Here is a 20,652-nt window from a genome sequence, read left to right as displayed (position 1 = left end):
GTCATCAAAAGCCTACCAACAAAGAAAAGTCCAGGACCTGATGGTTTCTCAGCCGAGTTCTACAAAACCTTTAAAGAAGAGCTCATTCCAATACTTTTCAAAGTATTCCATGAAATAGAAGAGGAGGGAACCCTCCCAAACTCATTCTACGAAGCCAATATCATCCTGATACCTAAACCAGACAGAGACACATCGAGGAAAGAAAATTTCAGACCAATATCCTTAATGAACATCGACGCAAAAATTCTCAACAAAATTTTAGCACATCGCATACAAAAACATATTAAAAAGACAGTGCACCATGATCAAGTGGGTTTCATCCCAGGGATGCAAGGTTGGTTCAACATCAGGAAATCAATAAATGTCATTCACCATATCAACAGACTTAAAGTCAAGAATCACATGATTATTTCAATAGATGCAGAAAAAGCATTTGATAAAATACAGCACCCCTTCATGCTCAAAACACTAGAAAAAATAGGGATAGTGGGAACATTCCTTAACATTGTAAAGGCCATCTATGCTAAGCCCATGGCTAATATCATTCTTAATGGTGAAAAACTGAAAGCATTCCCCCTAAAATCTGGAACAAGGCAGGGATGCCCTCTTTCACCACTCCTATTCAGTATCGTCCTTGAAACTCTAGCCAGAGCAATTAGACAGACCAAAGAAATTAAAGGGATACGAATTGGAAAAGAAGAACTCAAACTATCCCTATTTGCTGATGATATGATTATATACTTAGAGGAACCAGGAAATTCCACCAGAAAACTCTTAGAACTCATAAGTGAATTCAGTAAAGTAGCAGGATACAAGATCATAAATCCAACGCATTTTTATACATAAGTGATGAATCTTCAGAAAGAGAAGTTAGGAAAACTACCCCATTCACAATAGCATCGAAAAAAATAAAGTACTTGGGAATCAATCTCACAAAAGAGGTGAAAGACCTCTACAATGAGAACTACAGAACACTAAAGAAAGAAATTAAAGAACACCTTAGAAGATGGAAAGATCTCCCATGTTCCTGGATAGGCAGAATTAATATTGTCAAAATGGCCATACTACCAAAAGTGCTATACAGATTCAATGCAATTCCAATTAAAATCCCAACGATGTACCTTACAGAAGTAGAACAAGCAATCATGAAATTCATCTGGAAGAATAAGAAACCCAGAATTGCTAAAGCAATCCTTCGCAGGAAAAATGAAGCAGGGGGTATTGCAATACCTGAACTTCAACTGTACTACAAAGCAATAGTAACAAAAACGGCATGGTATTGGTACCAAAATAGACAGGTAGATCAATGGTACAGAATAGAGGACACGGACACAAACCCAAATAAATATAATTTCCTTATACTAGACAAAGGGGCCAAAAATATGCAATGGAGAAAAGATAGCCTCTTCAACAAATGGTGCTGGGAAAATTGGAAATCCATATGCAACAAAATGAAACTAAACCCATATCTCTCACCGTGCACAAAACTAAACTCAAAATGGATTAAGGACCTTGGAATCAGACCAGAGACCTTGCATCTTATAGAAGAAAAAGTAGGTACAGATTTTCAACATGTCGGCTTAGGACCAGACTTCCTCAACAGGACTCCCATAGCACAAGAAATAAAAGCAAGAATCAACAACTGGGATAGATTCAAACTAAAAAGCTTTCTCTCAGCAAAGGAAACTATCAGCAATGCGAAGAAAGAGCCTACAGAGTGGGAGAAAATCTTTGCCAATCATACTTCAGATAGAGCACTAATCTCCAGAATCTATAAAGAACTCAAAAAACTTAACACCAAGACTACAAATAACCCAATTGACAAATGGTCTAAGGAAATGAACAGACACTTCACAGAAGAAGACCTACAAACAATCAACAAACATATAGAAAAATGTTCAACATCTCTAGAAATAAGAGAAATGCAAATCAAAACCACCCTAAGATTCCATCTCACCCCAATCAGAATGGCGATTATCAAGAATTCAAGCAACAACAGGTGTTGTCGAGGATGTGGGGAAAAAGGTACACTCATACATTGCTGGTGGGGTTGCAAATTAGTGCAGCCACTCTGGAAGGCAGTGTGGAGATTCCTTAGAAAACTTGGAATGGAACTACCATTTGACCCAGCTATCCCACTCCTTGGCCTATACCCAAAGGACTTAAAATCAGCATACTACAGGGATACAGCCACATCAATGTTCATTGCTGCTCAATTCACCATAGCCAGATTGTGGAACCAACCTAGATGCCCTTCAGTTGATGAATGGATAAAGAAGCTGTGGCATATATATACAATGGAATATTACTCAGCCATAAAGAATGATAAAATTATGGCATTTGCAGGCAAATGGATGAAATTGGAGAATATCATGCTAAGTGAGATAAGCCAATCTCAAAAAACCAAAGGAAGAATGATCTCGCTGATAAGTGGATGATGATACATAATGGGGCGTGGGAGGGGTTAGTTTTAGGGTTAGAGTCAGGGTTAGGGAGGGGGCAAGAATGGGGGAAGGAAGGACTGTATAGAGGGAAAAGAGGGATGGGAGGGGTGGGGGGAAGGGAAAAATAACAGAATGAATCAACCAACATCACCCTATGTAAATTTATGATTACACAAATGGTATGCCCTTACTCTATGTACAAACAGAGAAACAACGTGTATTCCATTTGTTTACAATAAAAAAAAAAATCTAAGTCATACAGATGAAGTTAATAAACATATACATTTGAAGAATAAAGATGTTTCATTTTACTGGTAATATATAGATCACAATCTATTTATTAGCATAAATACAAATAATGCTCCTGAAAAATCTCACATAACTTATCATACTGTTAAACTTTGAAGGTATGATTGCAACTTTTGTGTCATAACTAAGAAATACTTATATTCATTTCTGCTCATCCACAACATAGATATTACTCTCCTCAACTTTTCTTCATCTAGCCTTACATTATTCCTCACTGAAAATCTGTCTCTGGATAAAACTGAAAAGATGAGGTTATAAAATCTGAGATCCCAGACTGCAGAATAAAAGTCATAATGAATGAACTAGTATTGTAACCTGTCACTGTTTCTCTGGAATTGCACCACAGAGAACACAGGCTGCTGCCTTTTTAACAGCTGAACAACACAACTCTATCCCTCTCTGTCCCATTAAGAAAGGTCCATAACAATGCAGGAAAGTGAGGCTGGTATTATGGAGCTCATGTGGAAGCCAATAATACTCACATTTTAAATATACATTTGAAAATAATTTCTTAGAAAATGAATCACACTGACACTTTCATACTTAAATCTCATCACCTGTAACAGATTACTTGTTACCCCCTTTGAAACAAATCAAGACATGAATGGGCTCAATATTAGAGCTGAGACAACTGCTAACGTTCATCAGGTACTAGCCATAAGCTTAATGGCAGGGGTACCTATTTAAGAAAGAAAAATTCTTATTAAAAGTATTAATACACTATAAAAATGAACATGAATACACATTTGTGAAAGATCATTATTTAAGACTATATGAATATCTTTAACTTCTAAAACAGAAAATGAAGACAAAGAGTAATAAGGAGTACTTAGTGTAACTTGACAAACCCCAGTGCTTTAGAAATACCATTCCCTCCCTAAGATTCAGCTCCCCTGACCACCCTAACCTATTTATATTTTTTGCATCTCTTTTACACTTGCCTTCCTTACATTATTCAGTATTTTGGCCAAAGTTCAATACAGTCTAAGAAAAAAAGAATCAAGACCAGTTTTTTTAATTTTTTGGACATTAGTTTTTTGTTTTAATTTTTTTTCTCACTTTCAATCCATTCCTTTGGCAGGGTGGGGTACTTCTCTTGTGCTCTATTGTTTTGAAGAGAGCCTTACATGTCATACATGTTTTCTTGTTCTAAACACAAAATTTTATTTTTAAGTTTTAATTGATAAATAAAAATTATATTAATGGTATAAAACACAATGTTTTGAAATATCTACACAGTGTAAAATGGATAAGTCAAACCTCCAACCAGTCTTTGAGCCCCCTCATAATTTCTCAGGGGTTATACATAAAAGCCCCTTTTCTATCTCTCCTCCATCATCCATTTCTGCTGCTCCCTTATTTTTCTGATATACCTCTTTATTACCCTAATTCAGATATCTGGGAGTATAGGCACGAGTGAGTAGGATCCTAAGATAACTGACTACCTTACCTGTAGCAATGGTTCAGGACCATGGCTAGAGCTGAGTGCAATGGTCTTTTCACTTCTTTTACTTCGGTAATATACAAAAGGTGAGAGACTTCCATTACAGACCACATTCCTGCCTCCTATTACCTTCATGTACATTTTACCTCAGCTAAGATTCCCCAAAACGTTCTTATTGTGCCTATCGCTTTCTTTTATCAGGTACTACTGGGTCATAAGCAGGAGATACAAGGATGAGTAAGACACATCTCTGCACTTAACACTGTTCACAACTAAATGGAAGAGACAGATAACTAAACTAATACACGCCCACCCCCAATACAAATACATGCTGCTTTTTGTCTATCCATTCTCTCTCCCCACTCTGGGAAGAGTCCCACTCTTACTTTAGGAGACACTATGCCTCTCCTGGCCCAGATAGTTCTGGCAGATTGACTAATTACAATCTGACCTAGCCCTGAGGATCATAGTGTCCAATCCTCTTGTTCCAAGTTACTGGCCCAGGGATAGGCAGGTGACCCAAGTCAAGACAGTAAGAATCCTTAAACAAGCTTTTGTATGTTTGTAAAAGGACATTGAGAAAAACTCTCTTTTGAGCCTTGTGTATCATTGTGTGGTTCTACAGCTATGCGTAAACTATCCTCCCCACATGAAGGCATATGAAATGACACCCAACAAGACAAAGCTGAGACAAGAACTAGTCATATGTCCAAAAGGAGACCTGCTGAGATAAGAATTAGGCATATGTCCACAGGAAGACCTGATACTATTCAAGTGCTGAGTAAGTCATATTGAAGTCAATTCCATTACTGCCTTTCTGTAGTTTGTACTTTTTTTGTTTTTCCTTTCTTTTTTTTTTTGAAGAGCAAGAACCTAAACTACCCCAAACTAGATGAAAATGTCACAAAGCTTCTATGGGCACAGATACATGTAAAGGTGAAGGAGGAGGGGAAGTTAACCAAAAGATTTTAAGTAACATAAGTAAAATCCTTCAGCTAAACTTAAGAGTTTTCATTCCTGTATTGCTAAAATGGCCCTAATGACCTGCAGAAAACTATTTAAAACACATTTCTTTAAAAATGAAATTTTATTTTCATTAACTTTTTCAGAAACACTCTTTAAAAAATTAAATCGATATAAAACAACTCAATCATTTCTTCTCTACTTGTGAGAGTTCCTAGAACTCGCTTCCATGTCCTGGTTGATGCATACTTCTAACCTGTTCAGGGCTTCTCCACAATTAAAGCGACCCAGAGAGTAATTAGCTATAGAAACCAAAGTTTCTTGATAGTGTAACAGGAAGAAACATGAAGACTAGAGGAATCTAAGTTTGAATTCTATCTTCACAGTTCTCTCTGGCCCTAATATTCTTACCTACAAATGAGGAGTAACTCTCAGTTAACATGACAAATGTGAGGCCGAATTTAAATGCCCTGCAAATAACAGCTCCTTTCCCCTTTTATAATGTGAATGATTTATTAATTTTGTATGAAAATGCCTTTTATGCATCATGTTTTCCTTAAATAGAGCCCACCCATGGCTACAAACTGAAATATGTCTTCCCCAAATTTATACATTGAAATCATAAATCCAAAAGTGACTATATTTGGAGATAGAGTCTTCAGAAAGTAACTGGAATTTAAAAAGGTCTTAAGGGTAGAATTCTACATGTGAAGTTAGCCTGGTTAATTTTCCCCTCCTGGCTGAGAGAGTAGTATGTACTTAAGGATGAATATTAAAGTACTGATTCACAGAAACATGTATATATTTTTAAAATTTCAAATATTTAAAAAAATATAAGTACTGAAAAAACAAATAGTATAATTAAATGTTTTCATTTTCCACATTCTATTGAGTTCTCACATTATATAATTTTGTGTCTAAAAAAGGGCTGAAGCTCAATAAACACATTCTGAATGAATACTACAATCAATAACCAAATGCAAAATGCTCAATCTTGACAAATTTGTTTCAAGGGGAAAACAAAAACATTAAAATGGCAAGGATTCTCAACAAAGTATTCCATGAAGAGGAAATGAAAAACAACAATGCAGGTCAGCAAAGGGAGGAACTACCTTAAAGGACAATCCATTCAAAGGAGAAACCAAGTCAAGTTAAAAACCAAAAATAAGCCCAAATGACTGGGAATACAAAGCATATCTCAATAATAACCCTGAAGGTTAATGCCCTAAACTCATCAATCAAAAGACATAGACTGGAAGAATTGATTGAAAAGAAAGACCCAACAATATGCTGCCTTCAAGAGACTCATCTCATAGAAAAAGACATCCACAGACTAAAGGTGAAAGGATGGGAAAAAACCTACCACGCACATGGACTCAGTAAAAAGGCGGGGGTTTCCATCCTTATTTCAGATAAAGTGGACTTCAAGTCAAAGTTAGTCAGAAGGGATAAAGAAGGACATTTCATACTGCTTAAGGGAACCATACATCAGGAAGACATAACAATAGTAAATATTTATGCCCCAAACAACAGTGCATCCATGTACATCAAACAAATCCTTCTCAATTCCAGGAATCAAATAGACCACAACACAATAATTCTGGGTGACTTTAACACACCACTGTCACCACTGGATAGATCTTCCAAACAAAAACTAAACAAAGAAACCATAGAACTCAATAACACAATAACTTAGACTTAACACACATATATAGAATATTCCATCCATCAATGAGCAAATTCACTTTCTTCTCAGCAGCACAGGGAACCTTCTCGAAAATATAGCATATGTTATGCCACAAAGCACCCCTTAGTAATGAAATGAAATTAGAAATCAATGACAAAATAAAAAACAGAAACTACTCCAACACCTGGAGACTAAATAATATGCTATTGAATGAAGCATGGATAACAGAAAACATCAGGGAGATTAAAAAATTCTTAGAGGTAAAAGAGAATGACGATACAACATATCAAAATCCCTGGGACACTATGAAAGCAGTACTAAGAGGAAAATTCACTGCACGGAGCACATTCAAGAAAAGAAGAAAAAGTCAACAACTAAATGACCTAACCCTACAGCTCAAAGCCCTAGAAAAAGAAGAATAGAATAATAGCAAAAGTAGTAGAAGACAGGAAATAATTAAAATCAGAGCTGAAATCAATTAAACTGAAACAAAAGAAACAATTCAAAAAATTGACAAAACAAGAAGTTGGTTCTTTGAAAAAGTAAACAAAATAGACAAACCCTTAGCCACACTAACAATGAGGAGAAGAGAGAAAACTCAAGTTACTCAATTTTGTGATGAAAAAGGAAATATAACAACAGACATCACTGAAATACATAACATTATTGAGAAGCTACTTTGAAAATCTATATTCCAACAAAATAGAAAATACCGAAGACATTGAAAAATTTCTAGAGACATTTGATCCTCCCAAACTGAACCAGGAGGACATACACAATTTAAACATATCAATATCAAGCAATGAAATAGAAGAAGCCATCAAAAGCCTACCAACCAAGAAAAGTCCAGGACCAGACGGATTCTCAGCCAAGTTCTACAAGACCTTCAAAGAAGAACTCATTCCAATACTTCACAAAGTATTCCAGGAAACAGAAAATGAGGGAACCCTACCAAACTCATTCTATGAAGCTAATATCACCCTCATACCCAAACCAGGCAAAGACACATCAAGAAAAGAAAATTGTAGACCAATATCATTGACAAATACAGACGCAAAGATCCTTAACAAAATACTGGCAAACCATATCCAAAAATATATTAAGAAGATAGTGCACCACGATCAAGTGGGGTTCATCCCAGGAATGCAAGGTTGGTTCAACATCTGGAAATCAATAAATGTAATCAATCCATCATGTCAATAGACTTAAGGATAAGAATCATATGGTTTTTTCAATTGACGCAGAAAAAGTGTTCGACAAAATACAATACCCCTTTCATGCCCAAAACAATAGAAAAAATAGGGATAGTAGGAACATAGCTGAACACTGTAAAGGCTATTTATGCTAAGCCAACATCATTCTTAATGGAGAAAAACTAAAAGCATTCCCTTTAAAAATGGGAACAAGACAGGGATGCCCTCTTTCACCACTTCTACTCAACATTATCCTTGAAATACTAGCCAGAGCAATTAGACAGACTAAAGAAATTAAAGGAATACAAATAGAAAGAGAGGAACTCAAGCTGTCACTATTTGCTGATGACATGATTCTCTATTTAGAGGATCCAAAAACTCCTCCAGAAAACTTCTAGACCTCATAAACAAATTCAGCAAAATAGCAGGATATAAAATCAACACACATAAATTTAAAGCATTTTTATTCATAAAAATAAATAAATTTCTGAAAGGGAAATGAGGAAAACAACTCCATGTGCAATAGCCTCAAAAAAAATAAAATACTTGGGAATCAATCTAACCAAAGAGATAAAAGATCTCTACAATGAAAACTACAAAACACTGAAAAAAGAAATTGAGGAAGACCTTAGAAGATGGAAAGATCTCCCATGATCTTGGATAGGCAGAATTAATATTATCAAAATGGCCATACTTCCAAAGACACTATACAGATTTAACACAATTCCAATTAAAATCCCTATGACATTTCTCATAGAAACAGAAAAAGCAATCATGAAATTCATCTGGAAGAACAAAAGACCTAGAATAGCCAAAGCAATCCTGGGCAGGAAGAGTGATGCAGGAGGTATCAGTTACCAGACCTTAAACTCTACTAGAAGGGAATAGTACCAAAAACAGCATAGTACTGGCACCAAAATAGACAGGAAGATCCATGGTACAGGATAGAAGACACGAAGACATACCCACATGAGTACAGTAACCTCATACTAGAGAAGGGTACCAAAAACTTACAATGGAGAAAAGATAGCCTCTTCAACAAATGGTGCTGGCAAAACTGGAAATCCATATGCAGTAAAATGAAACTAAACTCCTATCTCTCACCCTGTACAAAACTCAACTCAAAATGGATCAAGGATCTAGGAATCAGACCTGAGACACTTCACCAAACAGAAGAAAAAGTAGGCCCAAATCTCCATCACGTTGGCTTAGGACCAGACTTCCTTAACAAGACCCCCATAGTGCAAGAAATAAAAGCAACAATCAATAAATGGGATAGATTCAAACTAAAAAGTTTTTTCTCAGCATAGGAAACAATCAATAATGTGAAAAGAGAGCCTACAGAGTGGGAGAAAATCTTTTCCACACACACTTCAGACAGAGCCCTCATCTCCAAAGTTTATAAAGAACTTAAAAAACTTTACACCCAAAATACAAAGAACCCAATCAATAAATGGGCTAAGGAAATGGGCAGACACTTCACGGAAGAAGATATACAGGTGATCAACAAATATATGAAAAAGTGCTCATCATCCCTAGTAATTAGAGAAATGCAAATGAAAACAACTCTAAGATTTCATCTAACTCCAATGAGAATGGCTTTTAACAAGAACACAAACAATAACAGATGTTGGCATGGATGTGGGGAAAAAGGCACACTCATACATTGCTGGTGGAGTTGCAAATTGGTGCAGCCACTCTGGAAAGCAGTATGAAGATTCCTCAGAAAGCTTGGAATGGAACCACCATTTGACCCAGCTATCCCACTCCTCCGTTTATACCCAAAGGACTTAAAATCAGTATACTACAGTGATGCAGCCACATCAATGTTCATAGCAGCTCAATTCACGATAGCTTGATTGTGGAACCAACCTAGATGCCCTTCAATTGATGAATGGATAAAGAAACTGTGGTATATATACACAATGGAATATTAGTCATAAAGAAGAATGAAATTATAGCATTTGCTGGTAAATGGATGAAATTGGAAAATATCATGCTAAGTGAAATAGGCCAAGCCCAAAAAACCAAAGGCCAAATGTTTTCTCTGATAAGTGCATGCCAATATATAATGAGGGGGGGTGGAGAGGGGAAGAGAAGAATGAAGGAACTTTGGATGGTGTAGAGGAAAAAGGGGTGGGAGGGGTGGAGATGGAAAAACAGAATGAACCAGACAGTATTACCCTGTGTATATATATGATTACATGAATGGTGTGAATCTATGTTATGTACAACCATAGAAATGAAAAGTTGTATCCCATTTGTGTACAATGAATCAAAATGTGTTTGTAAAAATAAAAAATATTTTAATTAAAAAAATAAAATGGCAAGGAATTCTAAGTAGAATTCTAAACATCTTAAAAAGTAATCTTTTAGGTTAACTTTGCTCAAGAAATACAGTTAATTCCATAGTTTTCTTTTGAAGTTATAATAAACAACTTAAACCCCAAAGTTACTTGCCTAAATTGTATGAGGTTTTGGAATGTAGTAACATACATGTTAGGGCCACTTAGAACCACAAAATCACAAACAACTCCAAGTACAAGACCATCACTTGCCAGACACCCAGCAAGAACAAGGAGAAATTCTGTGTTATGAAAAACTCATATAGGACATAGTTAACTATGTTGAACATGGCATGGGGAGAATAAAAAACAAATCTAATAAAATGAATTAAACTATAAATTAGAAACTAAGTCATATCTTACTCCTGTTTTTCCACACTAAACATATAGTGACCAACATTTTCTAAGTGATACAATATGAAAGGTTATCAGTCTTATCTGTTTGCCCTAAAGGAATTATGAATTTTCTCTTTTAAAAAATGATAAGTGAGACTGCAGATGTAGCTCAGTTGGTAGCATGCACAAGGTCCTGGGTTCAATTCCCAGAGGGGTAGGGGAGAGAGTAAGTGACATGTTCTAAAAAATTTAGATAACATACAGAAAATGAAAAGCAATGAAACTCAATCACTTTTAATCATTATGAAGTTTGTGTTAGTCTTTATTAAAACAAAAAATAATCAAAGTTTCAGACACTGAAGTACATGATATATACAAAAATATACAAAAGGAAAAGGAAAAAGCACATTGCTATTGTACTAATGCAGGAGAAATTTCAACAGCCTATTCTATGTCAAATCCAAATGTTTACATCCAGGATGTCATGGAGGTAACTTCCTTTTGTACCTACAGTAAAAATAAATCCATTTAATAGAACACAAAAGGACAGGGTTTATTTGTGAATTTCCTAACAATGCATTAATTAAACAACTGTCAAACACTATATTAAAATTCTAACCTAAAATACATATACACAGAAAACCAAAAGAAATCTGCTGGAATATGCAGCAGATAAAATCTATGTCTTAGAAGAAAATGGCAACATATAGTGACCAACATTGACAAAATCACAGAGGTGAAGGCTTCCTGGTAGTGATTCTAATGCAATTAAACATAAAATACCTATAACTGCTATTCTTTTTTAAAAATACATTTAATATTACTAAAGTTTGAAAGTTTATAATTAATAAATAGTCCATGTTTGGCTTTGCCTACTCTACAAAAGTAACATTTCATTACAATATCCTAGCCTTAAATAATTATTTTTTTCATCCAATCAAAGGGCTTAGTCAAAAAACAAGGAGAAAATAATGGCTTAAACCCTTGTTCAAAGATCAAAATACTCAAGGTTAAATACAATAATAAATTACCATACTAATTCCAATTCATTTTTTGCTCTTGGTTTCATATACTCAACTGCTTTGAAAAATACTTAAGTCTTTAACTTGCACAGCATAATGTTGACTTAAACTCAAATCTTCCTTTGATAAGACCATAAAAGGTCCCTTATCTGTTTGTAATGAAGAAGGGATGCAGTCTGACTATTCAGTCCCTGTCATCCCATATTCACTCCATTCTTGGGCATGTTGAATACAGTAACTGTAAAGAACCATTTTTGAGGTCATTCAATTTTTATAGAACACAGTCACAAGGGTTTCCATAACTTTTGTGTCCTGAACTAAATGTGAATACACCATTGAGAGAATAACAAATAATATCATAGCTTTTAATTACCTTATTGAGCTCTGGAAACAGTTCCTGTATCACAATGTCCAATAAAACATAAGTAAGCTAGGGCACAAAAAAATAGGATTAACAATGTAAAACAGGCACAAAAGCTTTGACTGTATCAATAACGTTCCAGTCTTAAAATGCATGGAAGGTACACGTTTGCATGTGAACATTTTATTATTATGCCTAACCCATTTTAATGCTAAATATTTTTTAAAAATTTATGTCAATTTTAAATAAACAAGCAAAACATTAAACTATAACTGTATGAAGATCTCCATACAATACATTAGACTATACAAATAAAATGTTAAGTGTGGTTATTCTGTATGACACTCTAATGATGGAATTACCAATTTTAAATCTTTTATTTCATGAATTTTCTATATATTTCATATTTTCTACAATGAATATATAGTTTAAATTTATGTCACAAAGAAAAAAGGTAATCAGTAAAGAAGAATTCATACAAATAAAACACTTTTCTGCTAGGCACGGTGGCGCACACTGTAATCCCAGTGGCTTGGGAGGCTGAGGCAGGAGGATTTTGAGTTCAAAGCCAGCCTCAGCAAAAGTGAGGTGCTAAGCAACTCAGTGAGACTCTGTCTCTAAATAAAATACAAAAAACAGGGTTGGGAATGTGGCTTAGTAATCAAGTGTCCCTGAGTTCAATTCCTGATACCCCCCAAACCCACACTTTTTTATCTAAAAAATTAAATGACATTGCCTTGATTTAGAGAGTAGTGTCACTTACACAGCTAATAATACAGCAGACACCCTAGTGGGTCAGTCAGCAAACCTAGACAACACTTTTCTACTGATTTTAATAATTTTACCTGTTTGTTGAGTACTGGCTGCTGTAAACCATCAAACAGAAGCCTGATGCTTTCATACTTGGTTTCTTCACCAATACACTTGACTATCAGATCTAAACAAGAAAGTCACACATAAAACAATTTTTTAAGTGACTCATCATTAACTTCATCGTAAAGCAAAACTCCCACCCTGTTTCCTACATATTGTGAAAACAGTACTGATTGTATTTCCCAAACCAGTGTTTCTGCAAGAGGCTCCTAGAAAAAAGTTTTATGATCCTAAAAAAAAGTTTTATGATTTACTGTGAAATGCAGTATCATGTATCTCACTTTGGAGATTCCCAATACACAAAGTATACTACAAGCTCTGAGAAATATTGCAGTACATAAATCCACTAAGTGATAAAAGAGAGCTGGAAAATGTGTGTTGTATTATCCCATTAGGGTAAAGCAACAAATTTAAACTGTGTTTGTACTTTGGTACATACACATACAGAAACACACAGAAGAATGTCTATGAGGATTAAACCAAAGTGGAGCATAAGCCCACTTTTACATAGTGGAGAGGATGCCTTCTATGTTCTATATATTTTCAAAGTGTTCTTAATATCAGATCAAAAAAAGTTTAATTTTTTTCAGTATGGAGGATTAAACCTAGGATCATTTTACCACTGAAATAGACCCTTAGCCATTTTTAATATTTAATTTTGAGATAGGGTCAAGTTCAGGCTGCCCTTGAACTTGCAATCCTTCTGCCTCAGTCTCTCAAGTGCCTTGGATTATAGGCATATACACCACCATACCCAGCTTAATTTAAGTTTTAGGGCAGACTTTTATCAACAATTATGACCAATTTATTTCAGTACACAATAGTAATTCACAAATTACTATTGACCATCTTACAGATCAGTCATTTTGGGGAATGCTACAAATGTTTACATACTGATTTTATGGCACAGTAAGTTCAGATTTATGTCTGGCTGCATAACTGTCATATACTACTCATATCATTGCTATTACCAAAAAGAGTCAGTACTTCTTAAAATCTCCACTGAATGTTTTACCCAAAGAGAAAAAGAAAATTACTATTAGGTAAACAAGGTGCTCAAACATTTGCCTTTCTCCCTCATCACAACTAAACTCTTAAGTGCTCTTCATGGGAAACTCTCACTTTATGCTCAGTTCTAAAAGGTAAATCAAACTTTAAGAGGCAAAGATCAAGTTCAATTTACAATAAGTGTAATACATTCTTGACATTTTCAAGATAATTGCCCAATGTGAATCTGTTAATCCTCAAATTCACCAATACTACATAGAATTTCCCAATTAATATGCATAAAGCTAAAAGACATACATAAGAGACCCCATTAGACCCTTTAGGTGTCACTAAGAGATGAGTAGAAGAAAATGACAACAGAAAGGCATGCTTATTCATGAGCTAAGTCACTCTTCTCCAAACAGAACTCATATAGGAGATGTGATTTAAATATGTGCCTCCTGAGCCCCCCCACCAACCCACACCGAGATCGGACAAGTCGCTGAGCCTGCCCATCACACTGAGGTCGGTCTAGCACTGAGCCTGCCTGCCCACCTGCCCCCCTACTGCTGAGAGACACTGCGCCTGCCTCCGTGCTGACTCAGTGCACCCTTGCTGGTGCTACCCAGCTCCTCTGGAGGCTGGTGCAGGCACTTTGAATAATTCCTGAGGGCATGGCCATCATCATTGGAAGGATGGCTCCCTTTCTGAGACACCTACGGGAGACTGGAGGCCCTTTGACAGGTACCCCTATTTACTCACTTAGGTCCTACACCCTTTCCCCATCCTCTTATTCACAACTAGAAATATTGTAAATAGTAATTGAACTGATCCTGTTTATTTTTAAAATGTTAAAGTCTGGGCTGGGATATGGTTCAGTTGGTAGAGTGCCTGCCTCGAAAGCACAAGGCCCTGGGTTCAATCCCCAGCATTGCAAAAAAAAAAAAAAAAAAAAAAAAAAAAAGTTAAAGTATTTATAGGGGCTATCTGGTTCAGGGCTGCATTTTCTCTGTATTGGGTGCTACTGGTATTGATCTCCCCTCAAAGGAGAGGGAGTGGAAAACTGCAGGGTTATAATAAGCCTGCAGAGGGCAAACTTCACTATCTCTTATCTTCACTGCTAGAGGGGAATATACAGAAACAATATGAAAAAACAGGGGAATAAAGTGTCCCTAACAAACCAAGATGCAATTGTGATAGACTCCAATGACAGCATGGAAGTAGAAAAGGCAGAAAAAGATTTAGAATATGCATGATTAAAATGATCTGTGAAGCAAAAGACAAGATAAGAGAGCAAATGCAGGCAATGCAAGACCATTCCAGTAGACAGTTAAAAGAGAAAATGCAAGAAGCAAAAGAACACTTCAATAAAGAGACTGAGATTCTGAAAAAAAAAACGAACAGAAATACTTGAAATGAAAAAAATGATAAGCCAAATTAAAAATTCAATAGAAAGCATCACCAACAGAACAGACCTCATGCAAGACAGAATCTCAGACAATGAAGACAAAATATTCAATCTTGGAAATAAAATTGAACAAACTGAGAAGATGTTAAGAAGTCATGAACGGAACCTCCAAGAATTATGGGATATCATGAAAAGAACAAATTTAAGAAATCTTGGGATTGAGGAAGGCACAGAGATACAAACCAAAGGCATGAAAAACCTGTTCAATGAAATACCAGAAAATTTCCCAAACCTGAAAAATGAAATGGAAAGTCAAATATAAGAGGCTTACAGAATACCAGGTGCACAAAACTACAACAGATCCACACCAAGACACATTATAATGAAAATACCTCACATTCAAAATAAAGATAGGATTTTAAAGGCTGTGAGAGAAAAGCGTCAGAATACATATAAGGGGAAACAGGATATCAGCAGACTTCCAGACTCTAAAAGTAAGAAGGGCCTGGAACAATATATTTCAAGCTCTGAAAGAACACAAATGCCAACCAAGAATATTATACCCAGCAAAACTAACCTTCAGATTTGACAATGAAATAAAATCTTTCCATGATAAACAAAAGTTAAAAGAATTTACAAACAGAAAGCCTGCCCTACAAAACATTCTCAGAAAAATATTTCATGAGGAGGAAGTGAAAAACAACAATACAAGTCAACAAAGGGAGGAACTACCCTAAAGGAAAAGCCAATCAAAGGACAAGTAAAAAAACCAAAATAAGCCAAAATGAGCAGGAATACAAATCATATCTCACTAACAACCTTGAATGTCAATGGCCTAAATTCAAAAATCAAAAGACATAGACTAGCAGATTGTATTAAAAAGAAAGACCCAACAATATGCTGCCTTCAAGAGACCCATCTCATAGAAAAAGATATCCACAGACTAAAGGTGAAAGGATGGGGAAAAACATACCATGCACATGGACCCAGTAAAAAAGCAGGGATCTCTGTCCTTATATCAGATAAAGTGGACTTCAAACCTAAGTTAGTCAGAAGGGATAAAGAAGGACATTTCTAACTGTTTAATGGAAGCATAAAAAAGCAAGATATAACACTTTTAAATATTTATGCCCCAAACAATGGAGCATCTACATGTATCAAACAAATCCTTCTCAATTTTAAGAATCAAATATACCAAAACATATTAATAGTGGGGGACTTTAACACAACACTTTCACCACTGGATAGATCCTCCAAACAAAAACTGAACAAAGAAACTATAGAACTAAATAATACAATCAATGATATAGACCTAATGGATATTTACAGAGTATTTCATCCATCATCGAGCGAATATACTTTCTTCTCTGCAGCTCATGGATCCTTCTCCAAAAGAGACCATATGCTATGCCACAAAAAAGCCATTAGTAAATACAAAAAAAGAGAGACCCTACCCTGTATCCTATCAGACCATAATGGAATGCAATTAGAAATGAATGATAAAATAACAAACAAAAAGTACTCATATACCTGGAGACTAAATAATATGCTATTGAATGATGCAGTGATAACAGAAGACATCAGAGAAGAAATAAAAAAATTCTTAGAAGTAAATGAGAACAATGACACAACATATCAAAACCTCTGGGAAACTATGAAAGCTATACTAAGAGGAAAGTTCATTGCATTGAGCTCATACATTAAAAAGATAAAAAGTCAACAACTAAATGACCTAACATTACACCTCAAAGCCTTAGAAAAAGAAGAACAAAAATAGTAGAAGACAGGAAATAATTAAAATCAGAGCTGAAATCAATGAAATTGAAACAAGAGAAACAATTCAAAAAATTGACAAAACAAGAAGTTGGTTCTTTGAAAAAGTAAACAAAATTGATAAACCCCTAGCCACACTAATAAAGAGAAGGTGAGAGAAAACTCAAATTACTAGAATTTGTGATGAAAATGGAAAGATCACGACAGACACCATTGAAATACATAATTAGAAGCTACTTTGAAAATCTAAACTCCAACAAAATAGAAAATATTGAAGACATCCACAAATTTTTAGAGACATATGATCCTCCCAAACTGAATCACGAAGACGTACATAATCTAAACAGATCAATTTCAAGCACTGAAATAGAAGAAGCCATCAAAAGCCTACCAACCAAGAAAAGCCCAGAACCAGATGGATTCTCAACTGAATTCTACAAGACCTTTAAAGAAGTACTGATACAAATACTCCTCAAAATATTTCAGGAAATACAAAAGGAGGGAATACTTCCAAATTCATTCTATGAGGCTAGTATCACTCTTATACCAAAAACAGACAAAGACACATCAAAGAAAGAAAACTTTAGACCAATATCCCTGATGAACACAGATGCAAAAATCCTTAACAAAATGCTGGCAAATCGCATACAAAAATATATTAAAAAGATAGTGCACCATGATCAAGTGGGGTTTATCCCAGGGATGGAAGGTTGGTTCAACACCTGGAAATCAATAAATGTAATTCACCACATCAATAGACTTAAAGTTAAGAATCACATGATTATTTCAATTGATGCTGAGAAAGCATCTGATAAAATACAGCACCCCTTCATGCTTAAAACACTAGAAAAAATAGGAACAGTAGGAATGTACCTCAACATTGTAAAGGCTTATCTATGCTAAGCCCACAGCCAACAGCATTCTTAATGGAGAAAAACTGAAAGTGTTTCCTCTAAAAACTAGAACAAGACAGGGATGCCCTCTTTCACCACTTCCATTCAACATTGTCCTTGAAACACTTGCCAGAGCAATTAGACAGACTAAAGAAATTAAAGGTATACAAATAGGAAAACAAGAACTAAAGCTGTCACTATTTACTGATGACATGATCCTATATTTAGAAGATCCAAAAAACTCCACTAGAAAACTTCTAGAACTAATAAATGAATTTAGCAAAGTAGCAGGATATAAAATCAATACACGCAAGTCTAATGCATTTCTATTCATAAGTGATGAATCCTCTGAAAGAGAAATTAGGTAAACCACTCCATTCACAGTAGCCTCAAAAAAAAATAAAATACTTGGGAATTAATCTAACAAAAGAGGTGAAAGATCTCTACAATGAAAACTACACAACATTAAAGAAAGAAATTGAAGAAAACCTTAGAAGATGGAAAGATCTCCCATGTTCTTGGATAGGCAGAATTAACATTGTCAAAATGGCCATTCTACCAAAGGCACTACTATACAGATTCAATGCAATTCCAATTAAAATCCCAATGACATTCCTCATAGAAATAGAGAAAGCAATCATGAACTTCATCTGGAAGAACAAGAGATCTCGAATAGCCAAAACAATAGAAAAAGTGAAACAGGAGGTATCACAAACCAGACATTAAACTATACTACAGAGTAACAGTAGCAAAAACAGCATGGTATTGGCACCAAAATAGACAGGCAGACCAATGGTACAGAATAGAAGACACAGAAACAAAACCACATAAATGCAGTCATCTCATACTAGACAAAGGAGCCAAAAACATACAATGGAGAAAAGACAGCCTGTTCAACAAATGGTGCTGGCAAAACTGGAAATCCATATGCAGTAAAATGAAATTAAACCTCCACCTCTTGCCCTGCACAAAACTCAACTCAAAATGGATCAAAGACATAGGAATTAGACCAGAGACCCTGCACCTAATAGAAGACAAAGTAGGCCCAAATCTTCATCATGTTGGTTTAGGATCAGACTTCCTCAATAAGACTCCCAAAGCACAAGAAATCAAAGCAAGAATCAATAAATGGGATGGATTCCAACTAAAAAGCTTTTTCTCAGCAAAGGATACAATCAAGAATGTGAAGAGAGAGCCTACAGAGTGGGAGAAAATCTTTTCCACATGCACTTCAGATAGAGCACTTATCTCCAAAATTTATAAAGAACTTACACAACTTTACAACAAAAATACAAAGAACCCAATCAATAAATGGGCCAAGGATCTGGACAGACACTTTACAGAAGAAGACACACAGGCAATTAATAAATATATGAAAAAGTGTTCAACATCTCTAGTAATTAGAGAAATGCAAATTAAAACAACTCTTAAGATTTCATCTTACTCCAATGAGAATGGCTTTTATCAAGAACACAAACAATAACAGATGTTGGCATGGATGTGGGGAAAAAGGCACACTTTTACATTGCTGGTGGAGTTGCAAATTGGTGCAGCCACTCTGGAAAGCAGTATGGAGAATCCTAAGAAAACTTGGAATGGACCCACCTTTTGACCCAGTTATCCCACTCCTTGGTTTATACCCAAAGGACTTAAAATCACCACTCTACAGTAACGCAGCCACATCAATGTTTATAGCAGCTCAGTTCACAATAGCTAGATTGTGGAACCAACCCAGATGCCCTTCAACAGATGAATGGATAAAGAAACTCTGGTATATATACACAATGGAATACTATTCAGTCATAAAGAAGAATAATATTATGGCATTTGCAAATAAATGGATGGAATTGGAGAATATCATGCTAAGTGAAATAAGCCAAACCCAAAAAACCAAAGGCCAAATGTTTTCCCTGATAAGTGGAGGATGATATATAATGGGGGTAGGGGTGGGGAATGAGAGAATGGAGGAACTTTAGAATATGTAGAAGAAAATAAGAGGGAGCGGGGTATGAAAAATGGTGGAATGAGACAGACATCATTGCCCTATGTACATTACACGAATGGTATGAATCTGCATTGTGTACAACCATAGAAATGAAATGATGTAGCCCATTTGTGTACAATGAATCAAAATGCAGTCTGTAAAAAATTAAAAGCTAAATAAAAATTTTAAAAAAAATTTGTGCCTCAGCAAATAACAAATTACTATACTCACTGGCATTCCACTTTCCTAAATACTGAGACTACCAGAAGCATAAGGGCTAACAGTCACTATATTACATCAAAAAGGTAAGAAATTATCTCATTTACCTACATAAGACTTATTCAAAACCAGTTTATGTTTACTTTTACATTCAGACCAGATACTTAATTACCTTCACAAAGAGCAGCAGAACTATTCCAAGACTAATTTTTCAATGTTGAAAATTCTCTAAGGTTTCATTCCAAGTCTCCACCTTCTCCCTCCCCCACATTTCTAACAGACTTTACTTTTTAGAAGTGTTGGTTGACGGTACAGGGACTTCTCCTATACCTCCTGCTCCAACACATACATTGCCTCCCTCTTTGCCAACATCCCCCACAGACCGATACATTTGTCACCATCAATAAATCT

The 20,652-nt window shown here is 35.4% G+C and overlaps 1 protein-coding gene across 5 annotated transcripts in view; it reads right to left on the bottom strand.

Annotated features, from left to right (window-relative positions):
- Nucleotides 1-11,025: 11,025 nt before the first annotated feature.
- Nucleotides 11,026-20,652, bottom strand: part of Snx14 (sorting nexin 14) — a 96,283-nt gene continuing 86,656 nt past the window's right edge. For all 5 annotated transcript variants that reach the window (XM_047557578.1, XM_047557580.1, XM_047557579.1 and 2 more), the window contains 3 exons: nucleotides 12,950-13,041; nucleotides 12,117-12,173; nucleotides 11,026-11,228 (listed from right to left, as the gene is read on the bottom strand). In XM_047557578.1, coding sequence (XP_047413534.1) covers nucleotides 11,190-11,228; nucleotides 12,117-12,173; nucleotides 12,950-13,041 — 188 coding nt within the window. In that variant the 3' untranslated portion in view covers nucleotides 11,026-11,189. The remainder of the gene's footprint in view (nucleotides 11,229-12,116; nucleotides 12,174-12,949; nucleotides 13,042-20,652) is intronic.

The sequence above is a fragment of the Sciurus carolinensis genome, chromosome 7 (assembly GCF_902686445.1).
Source record: "Sciurus carolinensis chromosome 7, mSciCar1.2, whole genome shotgun sequence".
NCBI classification, from domain to species: domain Eukaryota; kingdom Metazoa; phylum Chordata; class Mammalia; order Rodentia; family Sciuridae; genus Sciurus; species Sciurus carolinensis.
The sequence above is the reverse complement of the archived record's forward strand: the minus strand, read 5'-3'. Positions and strand labels throughout refer to the sequence as shown.